Below are 22,200 nucleotides of genomic sequence, written 5' to 3'. Positions count from 1 at the left end.
TCCATGTCCGTACTGAATGGGCCGAGCATTGAACGCAGAAATCAAGATAAAGAGGTCAAATCCGAATGACTCCCTCTTTAGGTCAATACTATGTTACTGTGATCAATCCCCGATCCTCCGATGGTCTCCTCCGACCATCCGACGCCCCACGGCGGATGATCGACACGAGTCCATACAATCTCCGGTGACACTTCTATCATTCTATGATTCTATCTACACGTTGACTTACAAAAGCTCCGATCCTCCTAATTGAATACCGAGACTGGACAGCATCACCCAGTTCTGATCATGGTAGTCATGCCGGACGTCAATGAATTGACTCTCCTATCTCCGTGTTACCTCGCATTTGTTTACATGGACTTGGCCGCAGTGGTAGTCTCTTAAACGCAGCAATGCCTCTGTCAACATCTTTTGCGGATAACTCAATCATTTTTCTTCTTTTTGGCAGGTCACCTCTTTGCTTTCCGAGTGCTTTCAACACACATTGCGTCCAAACCTGGCATTATGTCCAAGTCCGAGTGTAGCTCTGACATGGTTACGAACCAGCTGGAGAAAGGCATTGACAGCGAGCTGGAAGAAGCCAATATTGTCGACTGGGACGGTCCTGACGATTCTACCAATCCTAAAAACTGGCCTAAGCAAAAGAAATGGACGCATATTGTCATCATTTCCATTTTAGCACTCACCACGTAAGTCCTGTCCCTCTATTGGTGAGGTGCTGGGTCAGAGTGTTTACATTGAGGTAGGAATATGGCTCCGACAATGTGCGCACCTGGAATTAGTGGTATTTCTGCAGACCTTGGAATTACTTCCAGTGCCGTCGGCACCCTCGCCATCACTCTGTATGTCCTTGGATTGGCTATTGGGCCCATGTTCATGTCTCCCCTCAGCGAGGTGTACGGACGTGTGCCGGTATACCATACTGCCAATATTATCTTCGTCGCCTTCATTATTGGCAATGCGCTGAGCCGGAACGTCGCTCAATTCCTCGTCTTCCGATTCATATCAGGCTGTGCGGGCGGTACCCCAATGGCTCTGGGCGGAGGAACCATTGCAGACATCACCACTATTGAGCAAAGAGCAGTTGCGATGGCTTTGTTTAGCATGGGACCACTCGCAGGACCGGTAAGTATCACCATAGATGTCCTCGTTTTGTCTTTGGACTTTCAAATAACCAGTCTGATATCGTCCAGGTCCTTGGCCCTGTTATCGGAGGCTTACTCGCTGTAAGTAAAGGCTGGCGCTGGACTTTCTGGCTGCTAGCCATCTTGGGAGGATCCTGTGGTATTTCTGCTTTTATCATCATGAGCGAAACACATCCTAAAGTCATCCTCGAGCGCAGAACTGCCAGTCTCCGCGCTGACACCGGAAATCACCGTCTCCGTTCCAAGCTTGTGGGAAAGCCCCTCTCCCCGCGTCAGGTTCTCCTCCAGGTACTTATTCGACCTACTGTGCTGCTCGTCCGGTCACCTATCCTCTTCGTCATATCCCTCTATGTGGCCTTGGTATTTGGAGTGATGTACCTGCTATTTACCACCTTCACCAGCGTATTCGAGGGCCAGTACGGGTTCAGCACTTCCGCGTCCGGGCTGGTGTACCTCGGTCTGGGAGTCTCCCTTGTCACCAGCATGCTCACATTCAACATCCTGAATGGCCGCCTTCAGTCAGCGCAATTGAAGGCCGAGGGGGTGCAACAGCCCCGGCCGGAGTATCGGTTACTTCCTATGATCTGGTCCAGTCCGCTTGTTAGCCTCGGCCTTTTCATATACGGCTGGACTGCCTACTACAAGGTCCATTGGATGGTACCCATTGTCGGCACAGCTTTTATGGGCTTTGGGGCCTTTTTCGTCATGGTACGTAATCAACCTCTTTTTTCCCAATTTGATGCAACCCTCTAAATGCACACAGATGCCCGCGCAGCTCTATCTGATCGACGTATTTGGTTCCCATGCCGCTGCCTCTGCGCTCGGCGCCAATAATCTCCTGCGTTACATTTTCAGTACCTTTCTGCCGCTGGCGGGGCCAAGCATGTACGATGCTTTGAACTACGGTTGGGGCAATACCTTGCTGGGGTTCATTGCCCTTGCGTTTGTCCCGGGGCCTCTTCTTTTCTACAGATATGGCGAACGTCTTCGTGCTAGAACATTGGTCACGCTTTGAAAGGCTGAAATCTGCCTGTTGATCGGTTACTGTCGAACGAGCTAATAGAATTTCTACGATCAATGAGGATATAGAACGGATGTCAATCTTTCGATCAAATATAGTGGCCTGACCAAATCCAACCACAGTCAATCTACTATTCTACCATCCGCCCTATGCATTAATAGAGAGTTGCATAGCCCGTCCCAGACTCATACCTTACTAGTTAGGGTTTGGTTTCCCACCCTTTTCATACTACCTGTCTTGGACAACTGCTAACAGGTGAGTGTCTGGCAAAGAAATTTGTTGCGCAGATTTGCCAAAGTTCAGAGAACCAAAGTGCTTGACTTCACTCAGGGTGATGCAATGCCAGTGTTCTCTAGCAGTGTGACAACAGGCCCATCCCCATTCTCTGCAGCCAATGACAGAGGTGTCTGACCATCAGAATCCCTGGAGTTGATATCTACTTTTCCAGTGTCCAGGAGTAGCTTCACAGCTGCCTCATAACCCCTCTTTGCAGCCCATGAAAGAGGTGTCTGACCATCAGCATCCCTGGAATTGACATCCACCTTTCCAGTGTCCAGGAGTAGCTTTATAACTGCCTCGTGCCTATTCTCTGCAGCTGATAGAGGCATCTGACCATCAGAATCCCAGGAGTCAACATCCACCTTTTCAGTGTCTAGAAGTGCCTCATAACCCCTCTTTACAGCCCATGAAAGAGGCGTCTGACCTTTAGAATCCCTGGAATTGACATCCACCTTTCCAGTATCTAGGAGTAGCTTCACAACTCCCTCATGCCCATGCCATATAGCAAATGACAGGGGTGTCTGACCAGCAGAATTCCTGGAATTGACATCTGCCTTTCCAGTATCCAGGAGTAGCTTCACAACTGCCTCATGCCACTTGGATGCAGCCCATAAAAGAGGTGTCCAACCATCAGAATCCCTGGAGTTAACATCCACCTTTCCAGTATCTAGAAGTAGCTTCACAGCTGCCTTATAACCCCACTTTGCAGCCCATGAAAGAGGTGTCTGACCATCAGAATCCCTGGAATTAACATCCACCTTTCCAGTGTCCAGGAGTAGCTTCATAACTACCTCACGCCCATTCTCTACAGCTAATGACAGTGGTGTCTGACCATCAGAATTTCTGGAGTCAACATCCACATTTCTATTATCCAGGAGTAGCTTCACAACTGCCTCATGGCCATTCCCTGCAGCCCATGAAAGAGATGTCCGACCATATGTAGAATTCCTGGAGTTGACATCCACCTTTTTGGTGTCCAGAAGTAGCTTCACAACTGCCTCATGCCCATTCTTTGCAGCCAATGACAGAGGGGTCTGACTATCAGAACTTCTGGAGTCAACATCCACATTTCTATTGTCCAGGAGTAGCTTCACAACTGCCGTATAGCCATTCTTTGCAGCCCATGACAGAGGTGTTTGACCATATTCAGAATCCCTGGAATTGACATCCACCTTTTCGGTGTCCAGAAGTAGCTTCATAACTGCCTCATGGCCATTTCCTGCAGCCCATGAAAGAGGTGTTCGACCATATTCAGAATCCCTGGAATTGACATCCACCTTTTCAGTGTCCAGAAGTAGCTTCATAACTGCCTCATGCCCATTCCATGCGGCCCATGAAAGAGGTGTCCGACCATATGTAGAATCCTTGGAGTCCAATCCCACAATTTCAGTATCAAGGTGGAGCTTCACTACTGCTGCAAGCCCCAAATAGGAAGCCATCAGAAGAGTAGTAGGAGCTCTTGGAAATATGTATATTTGCCATCTATATTCCCGGAACCAAGTCTCGTAAACCTTTGACCCTGACCGGCAAAGCTTGGATCCTAATTCGGCCGCCTCATGGTCATATTGTGCAAAAGCTCTGCGGAAGTGGGACGGCCAGTTCCATGCTGCATACTCCAGAAAATAATGCAGGGAATCCGCTGTGGTATCATGGATCAAATATGACATGCATGTGTGTGCGAGAATTTTGTGAGACTCCTCTGACTTCAAGCAATGCTTCCATGTGTTGCTCTGAAGAGAATCATTGGGCGATGGTGGTACTGACTGGCTGCTCCCCACCAAGAACTCCTTTGCAGTTTGGTGAAGCAAGTAAACTTTTCCACCTATTACAACGAGGAAGAGACCACAGAGATCTCTTATGCTCCTTTCGAATCTTTTATCGTCCTTCTCGTGTTCGTCCAGGATATCTGGGATTGACCGATGTCCGGTGCTAAATGCCATGGCCAAAGAGAGCTCCCGCAATGACAGTGGGCGCTCCGCAGCAGTGATAATGTGTAGCAGTTTCCTGGCCTTGGCCTTGTCAGAAGTCCGATTGAGGATCCTGTCGTAAGCCTCGTCAACATTTTGCGGCAGGTTTCGTACGGTCTGTCGAATATTTCCTTTCGTAAAGCCGGACATGTTCTCGATGACATCAAGGGTGAGGCTGACCCAGAGATACGTCCGATTGCGGACGGAGGTGAGTTGCTGCTGCAGATATAAACACTCATCCGGCCGTAGGTCGTTCTGTTTGCCGATGTCCGCGACCCGCTTTTTGATAACGAGGTCGATTTCACGCGAGATTTCCTGGGTCTCAACCTCACCTTCGCCACTTAAATGGATCGTAGGCACCTTGTCTTCCAATTCCTGGAAACCGCGACGTATGTGATCGTAGGGCCTGCTTGTCACCAGGAACTTTAACTTGTGCTTCTCGAGGCGTTCTTCTGAATACAGAATTTTCAAAGCTTGAATGAGCTGCTTCCGGTCGTCTTCCGGACACTCGTCTAGTGCATCCAACGCGCAAATGATCTCCCCAGCTTTCAGGTGGCTTGCGACGCTGGTTAATATACCCCACAAGTCATTAAATGATCCGACGAGTTTATCCCCATCAGTGTCCTGTTTCTCCAATACCGAATCCGGTAGGAGATGTGGCTGTGCCATGAAAAGTTGACGTAAGATTGCTGACAGTGCGTTGGCGGCGCTCCTCTGGTCAGGAAAATCATCCTTGAAGAAGAAATAACAGACCGTTCTTCTGTGGCTGGGGAGAAAATCATCGACCAAGAACTTAGTCAATACTGACTTTCCGCATCCTGGGTCGGCTGTCACCCACAAGAGACCGGATTGATCGCTGTGCTCCCACTTTTGGAATCGAGAATGGCTGGTAAACCATTCACATGTACCTGGCACACGCTTGCTATTCCTGTCTTTGCGGTCTCTGTACGGGCAGGTGTAGAGCAGCTTGAAGAATTGCTTCGCCTTTTCATCCCGGGTTGAAGTGGTTCGCCAAATTTGGTCCTTCAAGAATGCCTTCTCAATACTATCGAGCTTTTCTCTCACCACCGTGGGTTCTATCACCGAAGCGAAGCTCTGTGCGTTTGTCTCGAGTCGTTGCATGTCTTGCACTAAGTCATTCCACCCGTCTTGCTTGAACATGTTTCTGAAAAGCCGGGAAACGGAGTGGTTTCGTAGGTAGCATATCGCTCTGGCTTGGAATTCAATGACCTTGGAGTATAATAATGTCAAAGTTCCGCTGAACTCCTTCCTCAATCGAGCGGTGACTTTCGCGTTGGGATGCTGCAGATAGAGGTCTTCCATAAGGTGAAGGCGGGGAATCAAGGCCGAGGTCGTTTCTAGGCCCCGTAAGAGGCTTTCATGTTGCTCGACGGCTTGCACAACGAGCTAAGTGCTATTCAGAAAGGTGGACGGACATTAATGAGTCAAAGGAACGAAATGGCCGTACCAGAAGACTAACCATAACCCCCGCACAGGCTACGGCAGCTGGTGGGCTTGCAGCAGCTGCAGTATGAATAATGTCCTTGACGATCAACACATTTCGGAAAGTCCTGGTGAGCCGGTCCTCGACTTCGATACTGTGTCCACCCAGCGTAACCACCCACTTTTTCTCTTCCAGCTCACGGGCTTGAGCATCAAGGAAACTGCAGATTTGGTCACGCGCGATCAATGCGTTCGACGGAACTTGGAAGCGGAAATCGGCTTCGAGGATTTCAGTAGCTGCCGCTAAAATTCTGCTGGTTTTCTCATTCTTCTTTAGCAGCAGCTCTGCTTTCAACCATAGATCATCGTCTTGCGGCGCGGTAGCAAGCAACTCTGACTTGGACAAACCATCGCCGGACCGGCTCTTATCCACTCTCTGGGAAGATCTTTTTTCTGAGCGGACTCTCCAGGGTATTTTTTTAAAACTCAAACCTCGCATCGTGTGCCGGGGGCAAAAAAAAGGAGAACCACTGATACACGTCCGCAAGTGAGGCCCTCTTGATTCTGATTAAAGATCGATAGACTGCTTCCGATGAGGACCAGTATTCAGTGAATACTGAAATCTTTACCTAGTGATCCACCTAACAGTGGTCAGTGATGAGGGGTGTCCAGAGAAGTAGGCACTGCCTCCTACCTTAAGAGAAGGTATTGAGGCCTCAGCAGTCAACTGACCCAGCCAATTGATGGGATCGTAATATCAAACTCGATCAGTGGGCTGTGCAGCCACCAAATTTTGCAGCTAATGCAAGCCTATCAGTCCACAGCTCCCATAATATTTGTATTAAACATCTAACATGTAGTAAATGTGATTGAATGCACATCAGATCTTGGTTAAACAAGTGACAAGCTGAGACTTTATTGGGATAGCCCATTCTCTAGCGAATCCTCAGTATGACTACAAAGAGGTTGATAGACTGAGAAGTGACAGAATAGTGAAATTAGAATGTTGCTAATAAAGAGGGTTGGTAACTTCAGCCTTGTTAATATCATTCACCAATCATAGGGCAACATTAACCGCTGAAGTTAAGGGGCGAATTAGGATCTAGTCTAGGTAAGGTAGTGAAGGAGGAGGGGCCAGTCATCTTCATACCACTGATTATATTCATATGTTTAACCTGCAATGCTTTAAGTATTCAGGACAAATTACATTGGATACTTTGCCTGGTTGCCTACAAGTTTAGGTAAGCAAACAGAATGTAGCCATTGTTAAGAATTATCAGCTCAGGGGCTGAAACTTGTCTGTAGATTCTTGACTGGAGGTGTAGCCTCGCCTGTTTCCTATGAACAGTGAGAGGCCTGATGGTGCCTTACTGCCTATAAGGTTTGTACCCTGGATGTCTTTAATGTTGTGTACCACAACCCTCACCGGAGACTTACAAATATGTTGGGTGTATATCTGTAAAACATGAGGTTTTTTTTCAATCAATTATCCCATAATAAGATACTAAGCTGGTGAATAGCATTCTACTCTATATTGTGCCTAAGGCTGTCTGTATCACTGCTGATAACCCCAATGTCCTCTGCTACATTCTGATTCTACTAATATAGAATCTAAGCCATTTACCTCGTAAGGACTTATCAAGCCAGCTTAAACCCCTAAGCTTGGTCTTACTCCATGGAGTCGGGCTTAACCCTCAAGGTGCACGACTGGATGATAATAACGTCATCACCAAAGATAGAAGGATTCTCCTCTTACCATGAGGTTCTTTAGCTATTTCATGCTATTGCTAGTCATAAGTGAATGATATTACTTTCCTTAAGGCCTACCTTCTCCTTAGATGAGCTGATGTCCATCTTGGACACAACCTGGCTTATGACTCCTATTTGCAGTGAGGCTTGACCTACTCTTTGGAGTGCTGTGGGATATCCCTTGTACATTTGGGTGCTGCTGGCACTGTATAGGTTTGACTGTTCCTTGGTAGGGGTGTGTTCTCTCGTCGGGGTGACTTGGTCAGTGGAAACTTGGTCACTACTCACTAGTAGGCAATTTGGATAGCTTGGTTCTGCCTATCCTGGAAGTATAGAATTATTTGCTCTTGCTATTGCCATTGCATAGGGTGGGTATTATATAAGTTGGAAAGAATTATGAACCATTCCGCTCTGCCTTGTCGGGATGAGGCTACCAGCAGACGAGACTCTTGGGTAGACAAGGTTATGCAGGGATTTGCGTTTCCGGCAATGTGCATTCATAGACTATAAATTGGCCGTCTAAAGGTATTCCACCGTCCATTAATAGGCGTGATATTCCAGGTCTACCTATAGTAACGAATTGGTTCCATATTCGAAAAGAGAGCCTAAAGGGATGAATGCAATCTAGCCTGGTTTAGTTCGGACTGCTTGTACACTGACTTGCTGCCTGTGCCATCAGGGCAGCACCAACACCGGACCCATCCATTGCAAGACCTATTCGGATCCTTTGCTCACCAGCCTCTCCAATTTCGGGTACATCCCGCATTGCGCCACGCATCTCGGCCTCGAAGCCCGGGTAGAATTCGATTAGCGAGCCGTCAGCTCCGATGTCGATGATGTCCTCGTCCAGACAGGTCTGGAGGTCTGTATTCGGTGGTAGCGACTTACTGGCTAGCGAGCTCATTCCAACGCAGCTCAAAACTCGACGCCAGCGGGGAGTTACGAGGTGCTGGCTGCTGATGGAGACAGAGGTCGTCTGTCTTGAGCATTTGTTGGGAATTTCGAGGCGCCCGCTTTGGATGATGATGGCTGCTAGTGATGCGCCTGCTAGACGTGCTGCTCGTCGTGCAATGGACGAGGCCAGTAGTCGTATGGCCTGCGCATCAACTTGGCTGACACTTTCCGCAGACAATGTGTCCTGAATGAAACTTTTAGCGCTGTCGACGTCATCCGGATCGATCAAGGCAAGCCCGGAGAGAAAGGGACAGTCGATGCCGCCTGGCTGAAAGACCTTCGAGGTCTTGTCGACCTTCATGTCAAACGCATCCGTCTGCAGCAGTTGGACAATCGCCAGCCGGAGTAGCTCCCCAAGGTAGAGGGCCGAAACCCTCTTTTCAAACATCTGCGAGCCCGGATCGACCGTCGCTGCGTCGAGGGCGTCGTCGAATGATGTCCGCGGTAAGACTTCCATCTTGTCGTCGAGACAGCCCCATTCCGTATTCATCACCATGATCTCGTCCGCGCCTGCCTTGACACCCAGTCGACGCACATTGGCCAGCTTCTCGACGTATGCGGCGTTGGTCCCCGTCCCGAAGATGACCGCACCGAGTGTTGAAGTCTGCTGACCCGAGCTATACGCTCTTGTCAGGAGCGTGCCAACACTATCGTTGGCCAGAACGGTCACCACAACCGGCAACCCCAGCTCATCGATGGCCTCTTGCAACATGACGCAGGGATCTCGACCGATGGCCTCGGGGATATCCCATCCTTTGTCCCAGTGTATGAGACGTCCGCCAGCGAGGGACGTCTGCTCGCAGGTGAAGCTGAACGTGAAACCCAGTCTGTACGGTGACTGACTGGCAGGATCCAGATGCGCATCGAGAAATTCCGCTACCTTCTGCGCAAGGAAATCAAAGAGAGGTCGATAGCTGCTGTTAACCATGACATCCGGCGGGACGCTGTGCTTGCTCTGTGTCACGGTAAAGGTAGAGTCGCCGTGCAAGTCGACAAGGCATATCCTGCAATTGCTACCGCCGAGATCAACGGCGAGGAATCGGCCCTTTTCCTTGCCTGTGGGTACGCTTCTCACGTAGGAGGGTAGCTGCCAGACGCGATGGTTGGCAAGGCCATCCCCTGGAGCCGTCAGCATCGTGTACACCACGGAGATTTCAGTCATTCTCACTCAGCTGGCGGACGAAATGTCTCGTCACTCGTCGGACGTGCTCAGAACTAAGGTCAAACTCGAGAGCAATCTGCTCTGCTTGAGCTAGCAGGTTATGTTGCTGCTCAAGGATGGCTTCGGCCATGGCCTACACGGAAACAGGGCTGTTGAACGCGAGACGGCGACTATCCGCGAGGCTCGCATAACGAGATGAACTGATAATAATATCCATGGTGTCAGCTACTAGACACCCTCCTCTCGGCAGACAAGTACGATGGATGCGACAGTTGTGTCGTGTTGGTGGCTGTGGATACGGCAAACTTGACTTTTGGCGGACAGATCGCCGGAGATGACCGGACCCCTGGAGCTCGATTTACTCACCGTTTCCGCCTTGCGGAGTAGATATTTCCATCTTCCCTGTGTCGATCGCGATTCTGATTAGTGAACGCTGGCCCCAGTACGACGTATCATGTATGTGGATCATCCATCCTATCCCTTTGACTATGTTGCATTCTGAAACCGAGATTTCGCCCCCCTGCCCCTCCCCCCACACCCCCTGAGGCTCCCCAAGTATGCAACCACGGCTGCGCTACGACGATGTCGCCTGGGAGAAAAGCGAGGCCATCGCCGATGGATGGGTTCGCCAGTTTCTTGAAGCCGACGTCCTACGAACGGTTGGCACTTTCTTGGACCGACACCATCGTCCTGGCGATGCTGTCGAATTCAGTTTCCTCGAGAAAGGCGCATACAACATCTGTTTTCAAATGAAGTACGAGAATGCAAACACTGCCGTAATCCGTTTCCCCCAGCCAGGTGCCACCATCTTTCCCGAAGAGAAGGTTCGGAATGAAGTCGCTACCATGCGATACATTTATGATCAGACTTCAATCCCTGTTCCTTTTGTCCACCACTGGGGGACAAGGGAGGAGAGTCCTCTGGGATTAGGTCCTTTTATTATTATGGACTATGTTGACCATGATACGAGCATGTATGATGCTCTTAACACGCCTGGGTGCCCAAAGGAAGATCGTGGAATCCTTGACCCGAATATCAGCGAGGCAAAATTAGAGGTTCTTTATGGAGGGGTCGCGAGTATTCTGCTTCAGCTTTCTCAACCAGCTCTACCCCAGATAGGGTCACTAGAGCAGGTGGACGATTTCACCTGGAAAGTGACACGTAGACCTTTATCAATGCCTATGAATAATCTGATTCAACTGGGATCCTTACCCCAAGGGAAACTACCGACCACGACATTCGACACCGCGTCCTCGTACTTTGAAGCCCTAGCGGAGCTGCACCTCGCTCACCTCATAAACCAGCGCAATGATGCAATCGACTCAGCCGAAGACTGTCGGCGCAAGCTTGTTGCTCGATATCTTTTCCGCAAACTCGCCAGAGAACATCGCCTAACAGAGCGGTCGGCATCCTTTGATAAAGGCCCGTTCAGGCTCTGGTGCGATGACTTTCGCCCAGCTAACATCCTCATGAACGAGGAGCTGAAAATCGTCGGAGTTGTAGACTGGGAATTCACATATGCCGCCCCGGTCGAATTCTCCTTTGCGCCACCGTGGTGGCTTTTGATTGAAAAGCCTGAATACTGGCCTCGAGGCCTTGATGACTGGTGTAGCGAGTATGAACGACGCCTTCGAACCTTTCTCAGCGCGATGAGGTACCAAGAGGACAAGGCAATTGAACAGGGCTGGCTGAAGAGTACGCAGCGACTCTCTGGCCCGATGCGAGAGAGCTGGGAGGGGGGAGACTTCTGGATTGCATATGCGGCAAGGAATAACTTTGCCTTTGACTTGATATACTGGCGCAAGATTGATCAGCGATTCTTTGGGCCGACCTCTTCTCCCATCGACGATGTTTGGAAGCAGAGACTTGATTTCTTGGAGCCTGAAGAGAGAGCTGATATCGAAAGACTCGTGGCGATAAAGCTCGAAGAGATGAATACTCGGGCATTGGCTTGGGACCCGGACGATTACACCAAGGAGGTCGCAGAGAAAGACTCTGAGGATAACGCAGCTAATGGAGATGAAAACGGAGGAGCTGGAGCTGGAGCGGACGACGGTGGTGATGTTGGCTCGGATAAGCTGGCGGGATTGTCTCTCTGATGGGCGATGTTGCATTGGGTATCACAGTGAATACATACAATGTGTCCCACAGACAAAGTCTGAAAGAAACTGGTAGATAGTCAGATCTCTGGCAACCCCTGACTTTGCCAGTTCTCTTTCATACATAGACTATACCCTGGCCGAAATGTGTGCCATGCAAAGACTGTATCTCAAATCCGTGGTGGTCACTGAAACCACGTGCTGGGTATACCGTGGAGCAAAATGCCTGGATTTGGAAGGCATGCGAGCCAGTTCCCTCAGCGTCTAGATTGCCGGGCAGGACAGCGCATTAGCAGGGATGCTCCCTTGCGAGGGACTTGATCTGGTGCGGCTCGCCAGGCTGGTCCCGGGCTCCTCGACGCAATGTGCCCCTCTCCGCAGCTTAACTATACAGTCACTCCTATGATACCTTGAGTACTATGTGTATCGAGGCTAAGAGTGCCTAACCAAAGCCTGCTAGTAGAGTTTTCAAACCTCTTCGTCATGATCGTCGAAAGGAAAATGATCGAGTACGGCAGTCCGCTCGAGGTCACTCTTCGAGTGTTCCATCAAGCCCGCCTTAATAGACTGTGCGATGGCTCTTGATTTTTCAAGATGCTCGTCGTCAGGGACCCAACCCACGGCATCAATACCTATGATTTCTCTCATTTCCGCAAGCTCCTGCAGCTTTTCCTGCTCCTGATCATGGTCTTTCGTGCATTGCAGCATCTCTTCTTCCGCGAAGTGCACAGGACAGTCAACTGGTTGAGCCGGACCCGAGTTACCAATACGCATGGGCCAGTTTTTACAAACTTGCATGATCGCATATCTCAGAGACTGCGAGTCGCCTTCCCAAGGAGCCCCCGCACGGTTGAAAAGCTTTGCCCGCAGCATCGAATTCTCGTCTCTCAGAGCGTCAAAGTGCTCCGGCATTTGCCGCATGGTTAGTGCAGCATAGTAGAAATGGACAAGGCGTCTTCGCATGGTCTCCTGAATCAGCTCTTGCTCGCTTCGGTCAAGAGACTCGAAATTCTCTGGTAGTTGGGTTTCTGGCTTTGCAAGGGTCTCTGATATCGGATCACCCCAATTTTGGAAGTGATCGGGTATACCAGCGCATAAGCATAGAGGTAGGACCACGGCATGTTGCCAGTCAATGATTCCTACGATGTCATTCGAGGAGTTGACCAATATATTATTCGGCGAAAAATCTGGATGACGAAGGACCGGCCGCGCCAGAGGATGGTCGGACGGAATGTCCAGATAAGGCGCTAGCTTTAAGTAATCAGAGAGAAGACGAGTGTGAACGGCTGGCGACATTGCTTTGAACTGATGCAGCTCCCGTAGGTAGCGTTCAACGTGAAGACGAGGTTTGCCGTAGCGTTGACAGTACGCTATTTCACGTTTTGCAGGAGCCTCTAAACATGCGAGATAAGTTTTCCCTAGTCCCTTGATTAGCATTTTGTACGCCAATGAATCTCAGAGAGGGAGCGAGGTACGATACATACAAGGGCCACGGTCAACATCCAATAGACTGCGCTCACGGTACCACCACTCATATTGCACAGTAGGACCAAGGACGACCTGATCGGATTGTCCAGTGATTGGGACGATCAATTGCGACTCTCCGAGGTCCTTGCGATAAAACAAACTTCCACTTGCGGGAAAAGGGATCGCCATGAGTTTTTTCTCCACCTCCACAATCTGTTTCACAATTTTGGCTCTGCTTTTATTATTCATAGAAAACCATTGTTCGCTCAAGGGTGTCCCTTCGAGCTTCTCGAGCATAATGTATTCTGTGCCGACAGGATTTGATTCGTCCGCGGAATACGCAAGCACCTTTGGCACTGGAACACCATTGTGCCGAAGCAGATCCAGTGTAGCCGCCTCACTCGCTGTAGCAAGATATTTCGGAACGGTTATCCTGTATGGAAGTCTGACAATCACCTCATAACCGTCGATGAAGGTAGCTTCAAGCACGCGGTTGAAACCCCCTTCGGCTAGTTTTGATATGCCAGCCAGGTCACTGGCAGGTCGCTTGGTGGCACAGCACAGAGCGCTGACGAGGGCATCCACGTCGAATTGCACGCGACGTTCGGTCCGCCGAATGTCCTCGTTGAACCTAGAGCATCATATCGCATCAGTAAGATCGTTGTTGTCGTGACGGGCCACGGCCGCAGATAGGCTCACAGGAAGCGGCCGGAAGTATATTCGAATAAATTGTGATTCTTGTTCCACGAGGTGATGGTTCGCGTCATTGAATTGCGTGTCCGGGAAAAAGACCTTGAGAGGATCCCCATATTTTATGGCGATGGAAATCGAATTGACATACCTGAAAGAGAAGCAGAGTAAATAGCCGTGACACGACTCAGGTGGGATCATGTGATCTTTGTTTAAGGAGCTTACATATGCTGCCCTTCAAGAGCAGCAGCACCCATATTGGGTAATGAAATGGGAGGTGCAGAAAAGCAGTTCATTTATGCACTAGTGCTAGTTTCTAGAAGGCTTCTTCTACAATATAGCGGTGAACCTAGCAATAGCTAGCATCAGTGAGCCTGAGGCGATTACCCACGAGTACCGAGCTGTTGGATTCGAGCTTGTGACCAGGACGTTGCTGTCAGACAAATCCATACCAATATTCTAATTGCGCGGATGTCTCGAAGGCGGTATATTAAACAAGTGAGAAAGGTTCTTGGGTTCCCAACTTGGGCTCCTTCAGGACTGCGGCCCCATTGTGCCCTCATGCGCCAGGCCATCTCTGGCGGTGCTGTCTCCTTCCGATGATCATGAACATTATTGATTGTACCTTATCAATCCTGTCCATCTGAGGGGCCCAGGCTTGATGAATCACTGACAGAGTCATTGCTCCTTACGTCCTAGGATTTAGGTCCAGAGCTCTACCATGAGAGACCTAGAAGTGGCGTCGTCTTTGCAAGGAAGAAGAACAGAAAGGGAGAGGATCCAGATGTTGCAACAAGCCGCTTAAATACCAGGGCAAACGTGCATGAGTGAAGATCTCTGGGTTCCTCATGATTTCATTGGTTGATAAGAGAGCTGCTAGAAGAACTTGAGCTGCAGAACGCAGATCGGGGATCCACAAGATGAGATATCTGATTTCTCCCTCTGAACACTATATTGACCTTTCTTCTGAAAGGACATAGAAACGCCTGATGATTTGTCCAGCTTCGAGGAACCTGATTAATGGCGATGGAAGACTTGCGGACGACATGCGGCATTTTGACAGGTCAATTGGAAGATCATCCACTATATGCCACTGAACTTCGGAGGAAGTCCACCTCCATCGACAGTCCCTCAAACTCATTATGCGTCTCATGCAAATTATTGGGCTTCCTCTATCTGAAGAATAAAAATTGCTGTCCAGGCCGGATTCAAAACGATCGACGCGACCATGTCTGCTCCTGTTATCGGCGACGGGCTTTGACTTCTCAAAGGATCGTGCCGGAATGGAAAACATGAGACCCCTATTGATCGAGTTGATAAAATGCTTTCAAGCTCAGAGATGGAGTATCAGCGGAAGACACCCCTTTCCGTTCCAGCCCTGATTACTGCGAAGATGGAAACGGCATGATCAGGCATCAAGATTCCTGTATCGAAGTGGATAGCAATTGATAATGCAATGCCGATGCCCAGTCTTCTGCGAAGATGGCTTGACTACTCTTTTTTAAGTGCTCACTGCTCACTCTTCAGCTGCTTTACGACATTTCCCGACGGCCTGCTAAGTTCCAACGGCTAATCCCATTAGCTTGCAGGAAGTTGGAACCTGCTAAACCCACGACTACGGAAGGAAAAAGCAAAAAGCGCATCTCCCGGACCCCCGGAGAACTAGCGAGACTGGGCACACCTGGTCTCGATAGTAAAAGTCGAATTAATTGACTCAGCCATGACGATGAGTGAGATCTAGAGTTGAATCTAAGACGGGAAAAAACGCAGCAAAAAAAAACGGCACGATAAAAATACTACTTACTGCTCGTGTGGGTCTCGGCTTTCCCGCGGCGCAGAGTTTCCCCTTTGCAGCTCAACCGGCGCAGCATTTTGTTGGTCAGAGTCGCCGGAATTATGGGACTGTCGCAAAGCTATCACGACGGATCCGTTCTTTGAGGAGGTCTAGTTCTTCTAGCCTGGTTCGGTGGAGTCCCTGTTTAGGAGCGCAGTGATCCTGACTATCAAAATTTTCTTACGCCGTCGGGGGGGCTGACCTCAGACCGCCTCGAAATGTGCGAAAACGCGCACACAACGATCTTCATTTAAAGGCGTTTGACCTTAACACTCCTTCTAATACCTCGATTTCTCCTCTTGCATAATGTCTTTTCTCCTTATCGTCCAGTCAGAGTCGAGATTTCCCCCATGCGCTCTTGACGAGCTGTAACACAGGGTGACTGCTGCACTGCTCTCTGTCACATTCGGGTCTCGATCGGCTTTCTCCATAGCTGCCTTCTATCAGACTATCACTGTGTTCCTGTTCTTGTTTCTGTTCATGATATTTCCAGGAGATTCGAACTCCGTCAGTCGTCACGCCTCCTGGGCTGTGATACACACCGCATCATTGCAGCCAGCGCGTTATCGTTGCTCCTGATCCTGACTCTGATCCTGCTCTCGGAAGCAGCCAAGTAACAAGCGGTCGAGATCCCTTGGACGAATCCCACTCGGATTCTTAATCATCCGGGACTTTGGCCCTCAGACATTGGTGTCGCGCCAGTGACAGCATCACCGTCTATCCCTGTTCATCTTCTTCCATCCACTACGAATCCTTTTCGAAGTACGACCGTCACGATGGATATCGACTTATGACCACGCTGTTTTCCCTATCTCATTTCTCAAATCGAAAAAAGTTCTGCAACTGAGCGCTTCCTTTGGATTTCTACTTTTCTTCTCCATTTTGTCCTGATCCGTCCTCTTCTCTGTTCGTCCTCGTTCAATATCTAATACTCATGGCGCCGAATCTCTTCATCTGCCTTCGCGCTGTCTTTTGCCCGACGTACTGGTTCCAACGGGGCCAGCGCATTCAGGGATCTATTTACCAAGAAGAACATTGGGAAAGCCCTGTTCCTGGCATCTACAAATACATCCCCGGTCAGGGATGGCATCTCGTCCACAAGGACGGCAGCGAATACGATGAGAAGGTCCCCGTCCCACTTGTCTACTGCCGCATCCTCCACCGATATATCTTTGAGCACGAAATGGAAGACAGATGTCGTTGGCAGTCGGTGACTCTGCACGAAGGCGCGAAGCCAGAAAGACTGCTCTTCTTCCTCCTTGACGACGGCTACACCTGGGTCGCCGGCTGGGACGCCAAAGGAAAGTTCATCCCTGGCCCGTATCAAAAGTGGCACTACGACCATGGCACAAAGACGATGGAGCGCGTCCTGTCTCCTGAAAGCTCCAACGTCTCTCGGTGCAGCAGCATCGTCCCCACCAAGATGGGTTAGCTTGGCTGTACCTTGGGCACATCATCTCATCACTCTTCAACTCGTTTCACCTCTTTACTCCGACGACTACCTTATCTCATAATTGTCGCCAACAGCGTTTCAGCGGGTGTCTATATATTTGTTATTGTTTCCATCGCAAATAACTTGCTGATACAATCATCGGACGACGTGTATATCGGCAATGGTTGATTTAGCGATGGCGTTTGGGTTTGGGTTAGAAGGATAGACTTTCTTGCTATTGTTGCTTTGTCCATGATCTATAAAACAGCGTGTTGATATCTCACATATTGGGTTTACTTTGATTGCTAGATACTACAGCCTGCTATCAGTAGGAGTAATGGAACACAAAAATTCGGTCCTTATTTGAATCAACCCAACCTTGGGGAATCACTAGCTATGAACGAACACACACCGCCAGTGTCACAGATAGCCAGTCTGGCTTCTATTTCCATGGCTGGGTGTATGTAGGATTAGACGGTAGTCTATCATCTGCAACAGCTTCACCACAATTATACCCACCCTCACACTGATGAATAAATGAATACATCACAACTTAGCCCCCCCCCTAACAACCAACCTCTCCAACCCCCGTCGCACCCTCTCCTCCATCCCCCCCTCCGCCGGCCTCATCGTCTCCCTCGCACAAAACACATGCGTATACCCCCCGACAACCTTCACATCCTCCTCCCCCCGCCGAAACACCCCAACCTCATACGTCACGCTCGACGACCCCAGCCTCGCAACCCGCAGCCCCAGATCCAGTACATCCGGGTACGACACCGAGGCGAAGTAGTCGCAGTACGAGTTGACCATGATCCCGACTTGCTGCGAGATGTTCCGCTCAGTGTCACCGTCGGCGGACTTGTTCCTGTTGAACGGATCCATCCCGCACTCGACTATGAGCCAGCTATTTACGATCGAGTCGAAGAGCATGGCGTACACGGTGTTGTTGAGGTGGGCGTACATGTCGTTGTCGAACCTGGCCTGCATTAGTTGGTGGTTGGTAGGGGAGAGGATGGGTGCTTGCCATCGGGTGCGGTGTTCCTGGTGGAAGACGTAGTCGCTTCGCCTGCGGCGCTTTTTGGCTTCTAGTTCCTCTTTGGGGGACATTGTTGGTGCGACGTAGTGGAGTTATAGTAGGATGCGGGTGGAGTAATATATAACTGACGATGATATTGTTGTTCGTCCGGTTGGGCTCGCAATCAGAATTCAATTCCGGACAAATGCGCTTTCAATACAATTCTCTTGATGCAAAGTAATTTCTAGCCTCTTATAGAGTAGTTGTAGTGCTGTTGTATTTGTTTGATGTTGATGTCGATGTCGAGGCTCGCAGAACCTCAGGCACCAAGGAGCCGAGGTTGAAATGAAAACATTTGATTGGTTGTATAATTTATGCAATATTAGTAATGGGATAAGTTATGCAGATGTGTCTGAGGCGGGGAATGTGATCGCGAACAGTCATGATTGACAGCCAAGATATTGCCATATTGAATTGAATATGAGTATTCTAGAGAGGTAAATATATCGCTATCGGACGGTATATAAACATTTTAGATATCGGACAGTATATAGCCGCTTTTATCCAGTTGTTGATGTCTGTACCTCTCAATCTGATTTCCCCGCAACGCTAATTTATTTTTTATCTTTTTTCGGTGGCTATTTTTTGCCTTCGCCAGGACACGAGCGTACACGAACCTACTCGGTCGTACACTATTACGAGATCGTTGATACATTACCCCTGGCTCCATCTCCTCGCATTACTGCATATCTGCTGCGACGAGGCAGGATACCTGCGTCCAGCATGGCTGTCGTTCCCGTCGACACCACCCTCAAAGTCCCTCCTCCGGACCCCGTCGAAGAACCCCCGAAAGTCGCAGTCACTCCATGCGATCCATGGCCGATCCCATACTACTTTGAAGGCGGGCTGCGCAGGGTCAAGCCCTACTACTACACATACAACACCTACTGCAAGGAGCGATGGCGGGGTCGGGAGTTGCAGGAAATTTTCACGTCCGAGTTTAGAGATCGGCCAGCCGAGTACTACGTGGGTCTCCAGACTGTATCAGATTGAAAGCGGTTGCTAATGCAATGCAGGTCCAAGCCCTTGCGGATGGCAAGGTCACCGTCAACGGCAAAACCGCGGCTCCCGAAACCGTGATCAAGAACGGCGAAATCATCTCGCATACCCTCCACCGCCATGAGCCCCCCGTCACCGGCCACGAGATTGGAATCATTCACGAGGACGATGATATCCTTGTGATCGACAAGCCCGCAGGTGTCCCCGTCCACGCCGCCGGCCGATACCACTACAACTCGATCGTCGAGATCCTGCGCTCGCAGCGCGGGCAGGAGTTCGTCCCACGGCCCTGCAACCGACTGGACCGCCTGACCTCCGGGGTGATGTTCATCGCGAAGCACCCCAAGGCCGCGGACGCCATCACCATCAAGCTAAAGCAGCGCACCGTGCAAAAGGAGTACATTGCGCGCGTCAAGGGCCGCTTCCCGGAGGGCGTGGTGGTCTGCGACCAGCCCATCATGTCCGTCAGTCCCAAGCTGGGGCTCAACCGCGTGCGCGCCACCGGCAAAGACGCAAAGACCAAGTTCCGCCGGCTAGCGTACTACCCGCCTGCCTCGCCCGCCCCCGAGCGCGACGAGAACGAGGTGACAGCCAGCGGCGACCGGCCCGCCACGCCGCCACCGCTCCTCGCCAACGAATCCGAAGGCTACAGCATCGTGCACTGCCTCCCGCTGACGGGGCGCACGCACCAGATCCGCGTGCACCTGCAGTTCCTCGGGCACCCGATCACCAACGACCCGATCTACTCCAACCGGCGGGTCTTCGGGCCGGACCTCGGCCGCAACGAGGCGACCGCCGAGCGCGACGAAGAGATCATGGACCGGCTCTCGGAGATGGGCAAGACAGAGGTCGCTGACACGACGACAACGTACCGCACGCACCTGACGACCGTGCCGCCCGTGCCGCCGGGCACGCACCCGTCCGTCGTCGAGGAGATCATGTCGCGCGAGCACGAGGCCGCCGTGCACGACTACCACAAGCGCAAGGGCGAGCGCCTCTCCGGCGAGGTCTGCGACGTCTGCGGCACGGAGCTCTACACTGACCCGGGCGTCCATGAGCTCGGCATCTTCCTGCATGCGGTTGCGTATTCCGATCTGGAGGGCCAGTGGAAGTATCGCAGCAAGATGCCTTCATGGGCCATGCCGCCCAAGGGGCTGGATGGGCCGCGTGAGGCACCCGGCTGGGTGCCTGTCCCGGAAGAGGAGGAGATTGTCATCGGCCAGACGCCGATTCCCGAGGGCATGGTTGTCCAGGGTTCTGATGAGAAGAGGGAGAATCCGGTGCTGCTGCGGGGAGTCGGGCTTGTAGATATCTCTGCTGCGCGGCAGCAGGAGTTTCAGGAGGCGGTATGATACTGCATGATACATAGATGGCATGATTTTAGCAATAGATGCATTAATATATGGACTATACGTTGCACATTGACATGATGTACAAGCTACGCACATACTGTAGTGGTCGGGAACGTATGCATGGCCTGGACGAGATCTACATTTACGATAATAGGTGCCCGTACACCCCATACGTCCTAACAAAGCATGCGTGATGCACATATCTTGAATCGTCATTGCCACGAGGATTTCACGACCATACATGGAACCGACAATCGACACCCTTTTCCGCACCCGCCAGAGGACACGGCCACGGACACTCAGCCACAAGGATGAGGAAAGAGGAGGAAAATAAAAAGGACGTCCACCATCCGGCCCCCCTTCATGGTATATTTGTAAGAGGTAAAAGGCTAGGGTCAAATTTTTTCGTTCTATTATTTCATCATTCCTATTCCACCATTTACGCCTCAACGGTGACACGGCCCTTGGGGTTGGTGACCTTGACGCCGAGCGCCTTGGCCTTGGCGATGATGTCGACGCGCTTGCGGGAAGAGACGGCGGAGGCGATCCTATTCCATCAATCAGTATGGTGTTGCTTTTGTTCAGACGGATGCAACGTACTCAGCGGCGTAGGTGCGGTTGTGCATGAGCAGCAGCTCGACGTCCTTGGGGTTGTGGACGAGGAAAGCCTTGTGGCCGGAGGGCATCATGTGCTTGGTCTTCTTGTTGCTACCGTAACCGATCTAGTCCAGGAAATATCAGCATTGCAGTTCGCAAAGGTAGGCCACAGCGATTCCAGATTTGTTCTCGTCGAGATGATCGAATCTGAGGCGGCTTAGGGTCGGAGGGACTGAACGTACGGAAGGCATGGGGATGTTGCCCTTGAAGCGTCTGCGGACACGGTTGTCGATACCCTTGGGCTTGCGCCATGACTCCGGCACGCACTTGAAGCGGTCGGACTGGTGGCGGAAGAAGCGCTTGGTGCCTGTTCACAACCGTGTCAGTCCTCCTGATATTCCATGTGTTCGTGTGTGTGAATTTTCAAGTAATTCATGCAACGCTCGCAACAAAAGGTCTTGATCCGGTCGCTGATCCATCTCTTCTCTGAAACCGTCTCTTCCATCACATCCAAACCAAAACATCCATTCCTTATATCTCTCCAGAACCGAATTTTGTGCGTGTGCTTGAGGCAGGGAAAGGCTGGCAGAGGGAGCTAGAACATACGCTTCTTGACGATAGGGACGTGCTTCTTTGCGAGGACCATCTTGAAACTGTCAGTACAATCTCATGCATCAAAGAAAGGAAAATGCAGATAATGAACATACCTTGTCGGTATCGTTGGGTCTCGCTGGCTGGCGCTCGAGAGTTGTCGTGACGATTCGAGTTCAATCTCAAAAATTCCGCTGAGGTTTGGCCGCCTGAGCGAGCGAGCCTGAGTGCAGCGGGGACGCTAGTGGATCGCTAAGCGAGAACGGGTGTTTAGGGCTTGGGCGGCTAACCCTCGCCAAGACATGATTTCTCTATGGATGTACCTATCAGATTGAAGTATA

At 50.7% G+C, this 22,200-nt stretch overlaps 9 protein-coding genes across 9 annotated transcripts; 4 read left to right on the top strand and 5 right to left on the bottom strand.

Moving 5' to 3' along the window:
• Nucleotides 1-504: 504 nt before the first annotated feature.
• Nucleotides 505-2,160, top strand: Aspvir_000187 (MFS transporter; the record flags this gene model as incomplete). The annotated part of the gene is made up of 4 exons (XM_043265329.1): nucleotides 505-689; nucleotides 747-1,125; nucleotides 1,194-1,853; nucleotides 1,909-2,160. The coding sequence occupies 4 exons, from the start codon at nucleotides 505-507 to the stop codon at nucleotides 2,158-2,160; spliced, it is 1,476 nt and encodes a 491-aa protein (XP_043121264.1).
• Nucleotides 2,161-2,492: 332 nt separating this feature from the next.
• Nucleotides 2,493-6,354, bottom strand: Aspvir_000186 (uncharacterized protein; the record flags this gene model as incomplete). Its single annotated transcript, XM_043265328.1, has 2 exons — nucleotides 2,493-5,819; nucleotides 5,893-6,354. 2 exons carry the CDS (start codon nucleotides 6,352-6,354, stop codon nucleotides 2,493-2,495), a joined length of 3,789 nt encoding a protein of 1,262 aa, XP_043121263.1.
• A 1,884-nt stretch (nucleotides 6,355-8,238) lies between these two features.
• Aspvir_000185 (putative glucokinase) lies at nucleotides 8,239-9,850 on the bottom strand (the record flags this gene model as incomplete). The annotated part of the gene is made up of 2 exons (XM_043265327.1): nucleotides 8,239-9,677; nucleotides 9,727-9,850. 2 exons carry the CDS (start codon nucleotides 9,848-9,850, stop codon nucleotides 8,239-8,241), a joined length of 1,563 nt encoding a protein of 520 aa, XP_043121262.1.
• Nucleotides 9,851-10,277: 427 nt separating this feature from the next.
• Aspvir_000184 (uncharacterized protein) lies at nucleotides 10,278-11,819 on the top strand (the record flags this gene model as incomplete). Its single annotated transcript, XM_043265326.1, has 1 exon — nucleotides 10,278-11,819. The coding sequence occupies one exon, from the start codon at nucleotides 10,278-10,280 to the stop codon at nucleotides 11,817-11,819; it is 1,542 nt and encodes a 513-aa protein (XP_043121261.1).
• A 468-nt stretch (nucleotides 11,820-12,287) lies between these two features.
• Aspvir_000183 (phosphotransferase family protein) lies at nucleotides 12,288-14,053 on the bottom strand (the record flags this gene model as incomplete). Its single annotated transcript, XM_043265325.1, has 3 exons — nucleotides 12,288-13,189; nucleotides 13,304-13,917; nucleotides 13,986-14,053. The coding sequence occupies 3 exons, from the start codon at nucleotides 14,051-14,053 to the stop codon at nucleotides 12,288-12,290; spliced, it is 1,584 nt and encodes a 527-aa protein (XP_043121260.1).
• Nucleotides 14,054-16,744: 2,691 nt separating this feature from the next.
• On the top strand, nucleotides 16,745-17,242 carry Aspvir_000182 (uncharacterized protein; the record flags this gene model as incomplete). Its single annotated transcript, XM_043265324.1, has 1 exon — nucleotides 16,745-17,242. The coding sequence occupies one exon, from the start codon at nucleotides 16,745-16,747 to the stop codon at nucleotides 17,240-17,242; it is 498 nt and encodes a 165-aa protein (XP_043121259.1).
• A 546-nt stretch (nucleotides 17,243-17,788) lies between these two features.
• Nucleotides 17,789-18,352, bottom strand: Aspvir_000181 (acyl-CoA thioesterase; the record flags this gene model as incomplete). The annotated part of the gene is made up of 1 exon (XM_043265323.1): nucleotides 17,789-18,352. One exon carries the CDS (start codon nucleotides 18,350-18,352, stop codon nucleotides 17,789-17,791), a length of 564 nt encoding a protein of 187 aa, XP_043121258.1.
• A 691-nt stretch (nucleotides 18,353-19,043) lies between these two features.
• On the top strand, nucleotides 19,044-20,671 carry Aspvir_000180 (pseudouridine synthase family protein; the record flags this gene model as incomplete). The annotated part of the gene is made up of 2 exons (XM_043265322.1): nucleotides 19,044-19,286; nucleotides 19,337-20,671. 2 exons carry the CDS (start codon nucleotides 19,044-19,046, stop codon nucleotides 20,669-20,671), a joined length of 1,578 nt encoding a protein of 525 aa, XP_043121257.1.
• A 439-nt stretch (nucleotides 20,672-21,110) lies between these two features.
• On the bottom strand, nucleotides 21,111-21,914 carry Aspvir_000179 (60S ribosomal protein eL32; the record flags this gene model as incomplete). The annotated part of the gene is made up of 4 exons (XM_043265321.1): nucleotides 21,111-21,219; nucleotides 21,272-21,393; nucleotides 21,511-21,635; nucleotides 21,875-21,914. The coding sequence occupies 4 exons, from the start codon at nucleotides 21,912-21,914 to the stop codon at nucleotides 21,111-21,113; spliced, it is 396 nt and encodes a 131-aa protein (XP_043121256.1).
• Between the last annotated feature and the right edge of the window lie 286 nt (nucleotides 21,915-22,200).

This window comes from Aspergillus viridinutans, assembly GCF_018404265.1.
Source record: "Aspergillus viridinutans IFM 47045 DNA, scaffold_1, whole genome shotgun sequence".
NCBI classification, from domain to species: Eukaryota; Fungi; Ascomycota; class Eurotiomycetes; order Eurotiales; family Aspergillaceae; genus Aspergillus; species Aspergillus viridinutans.
The sequence above is the reverse complement of the archived record's forward strand: the minus strand, read 5'-3'. Positions and strand labels throughout refer to the sequence as shown.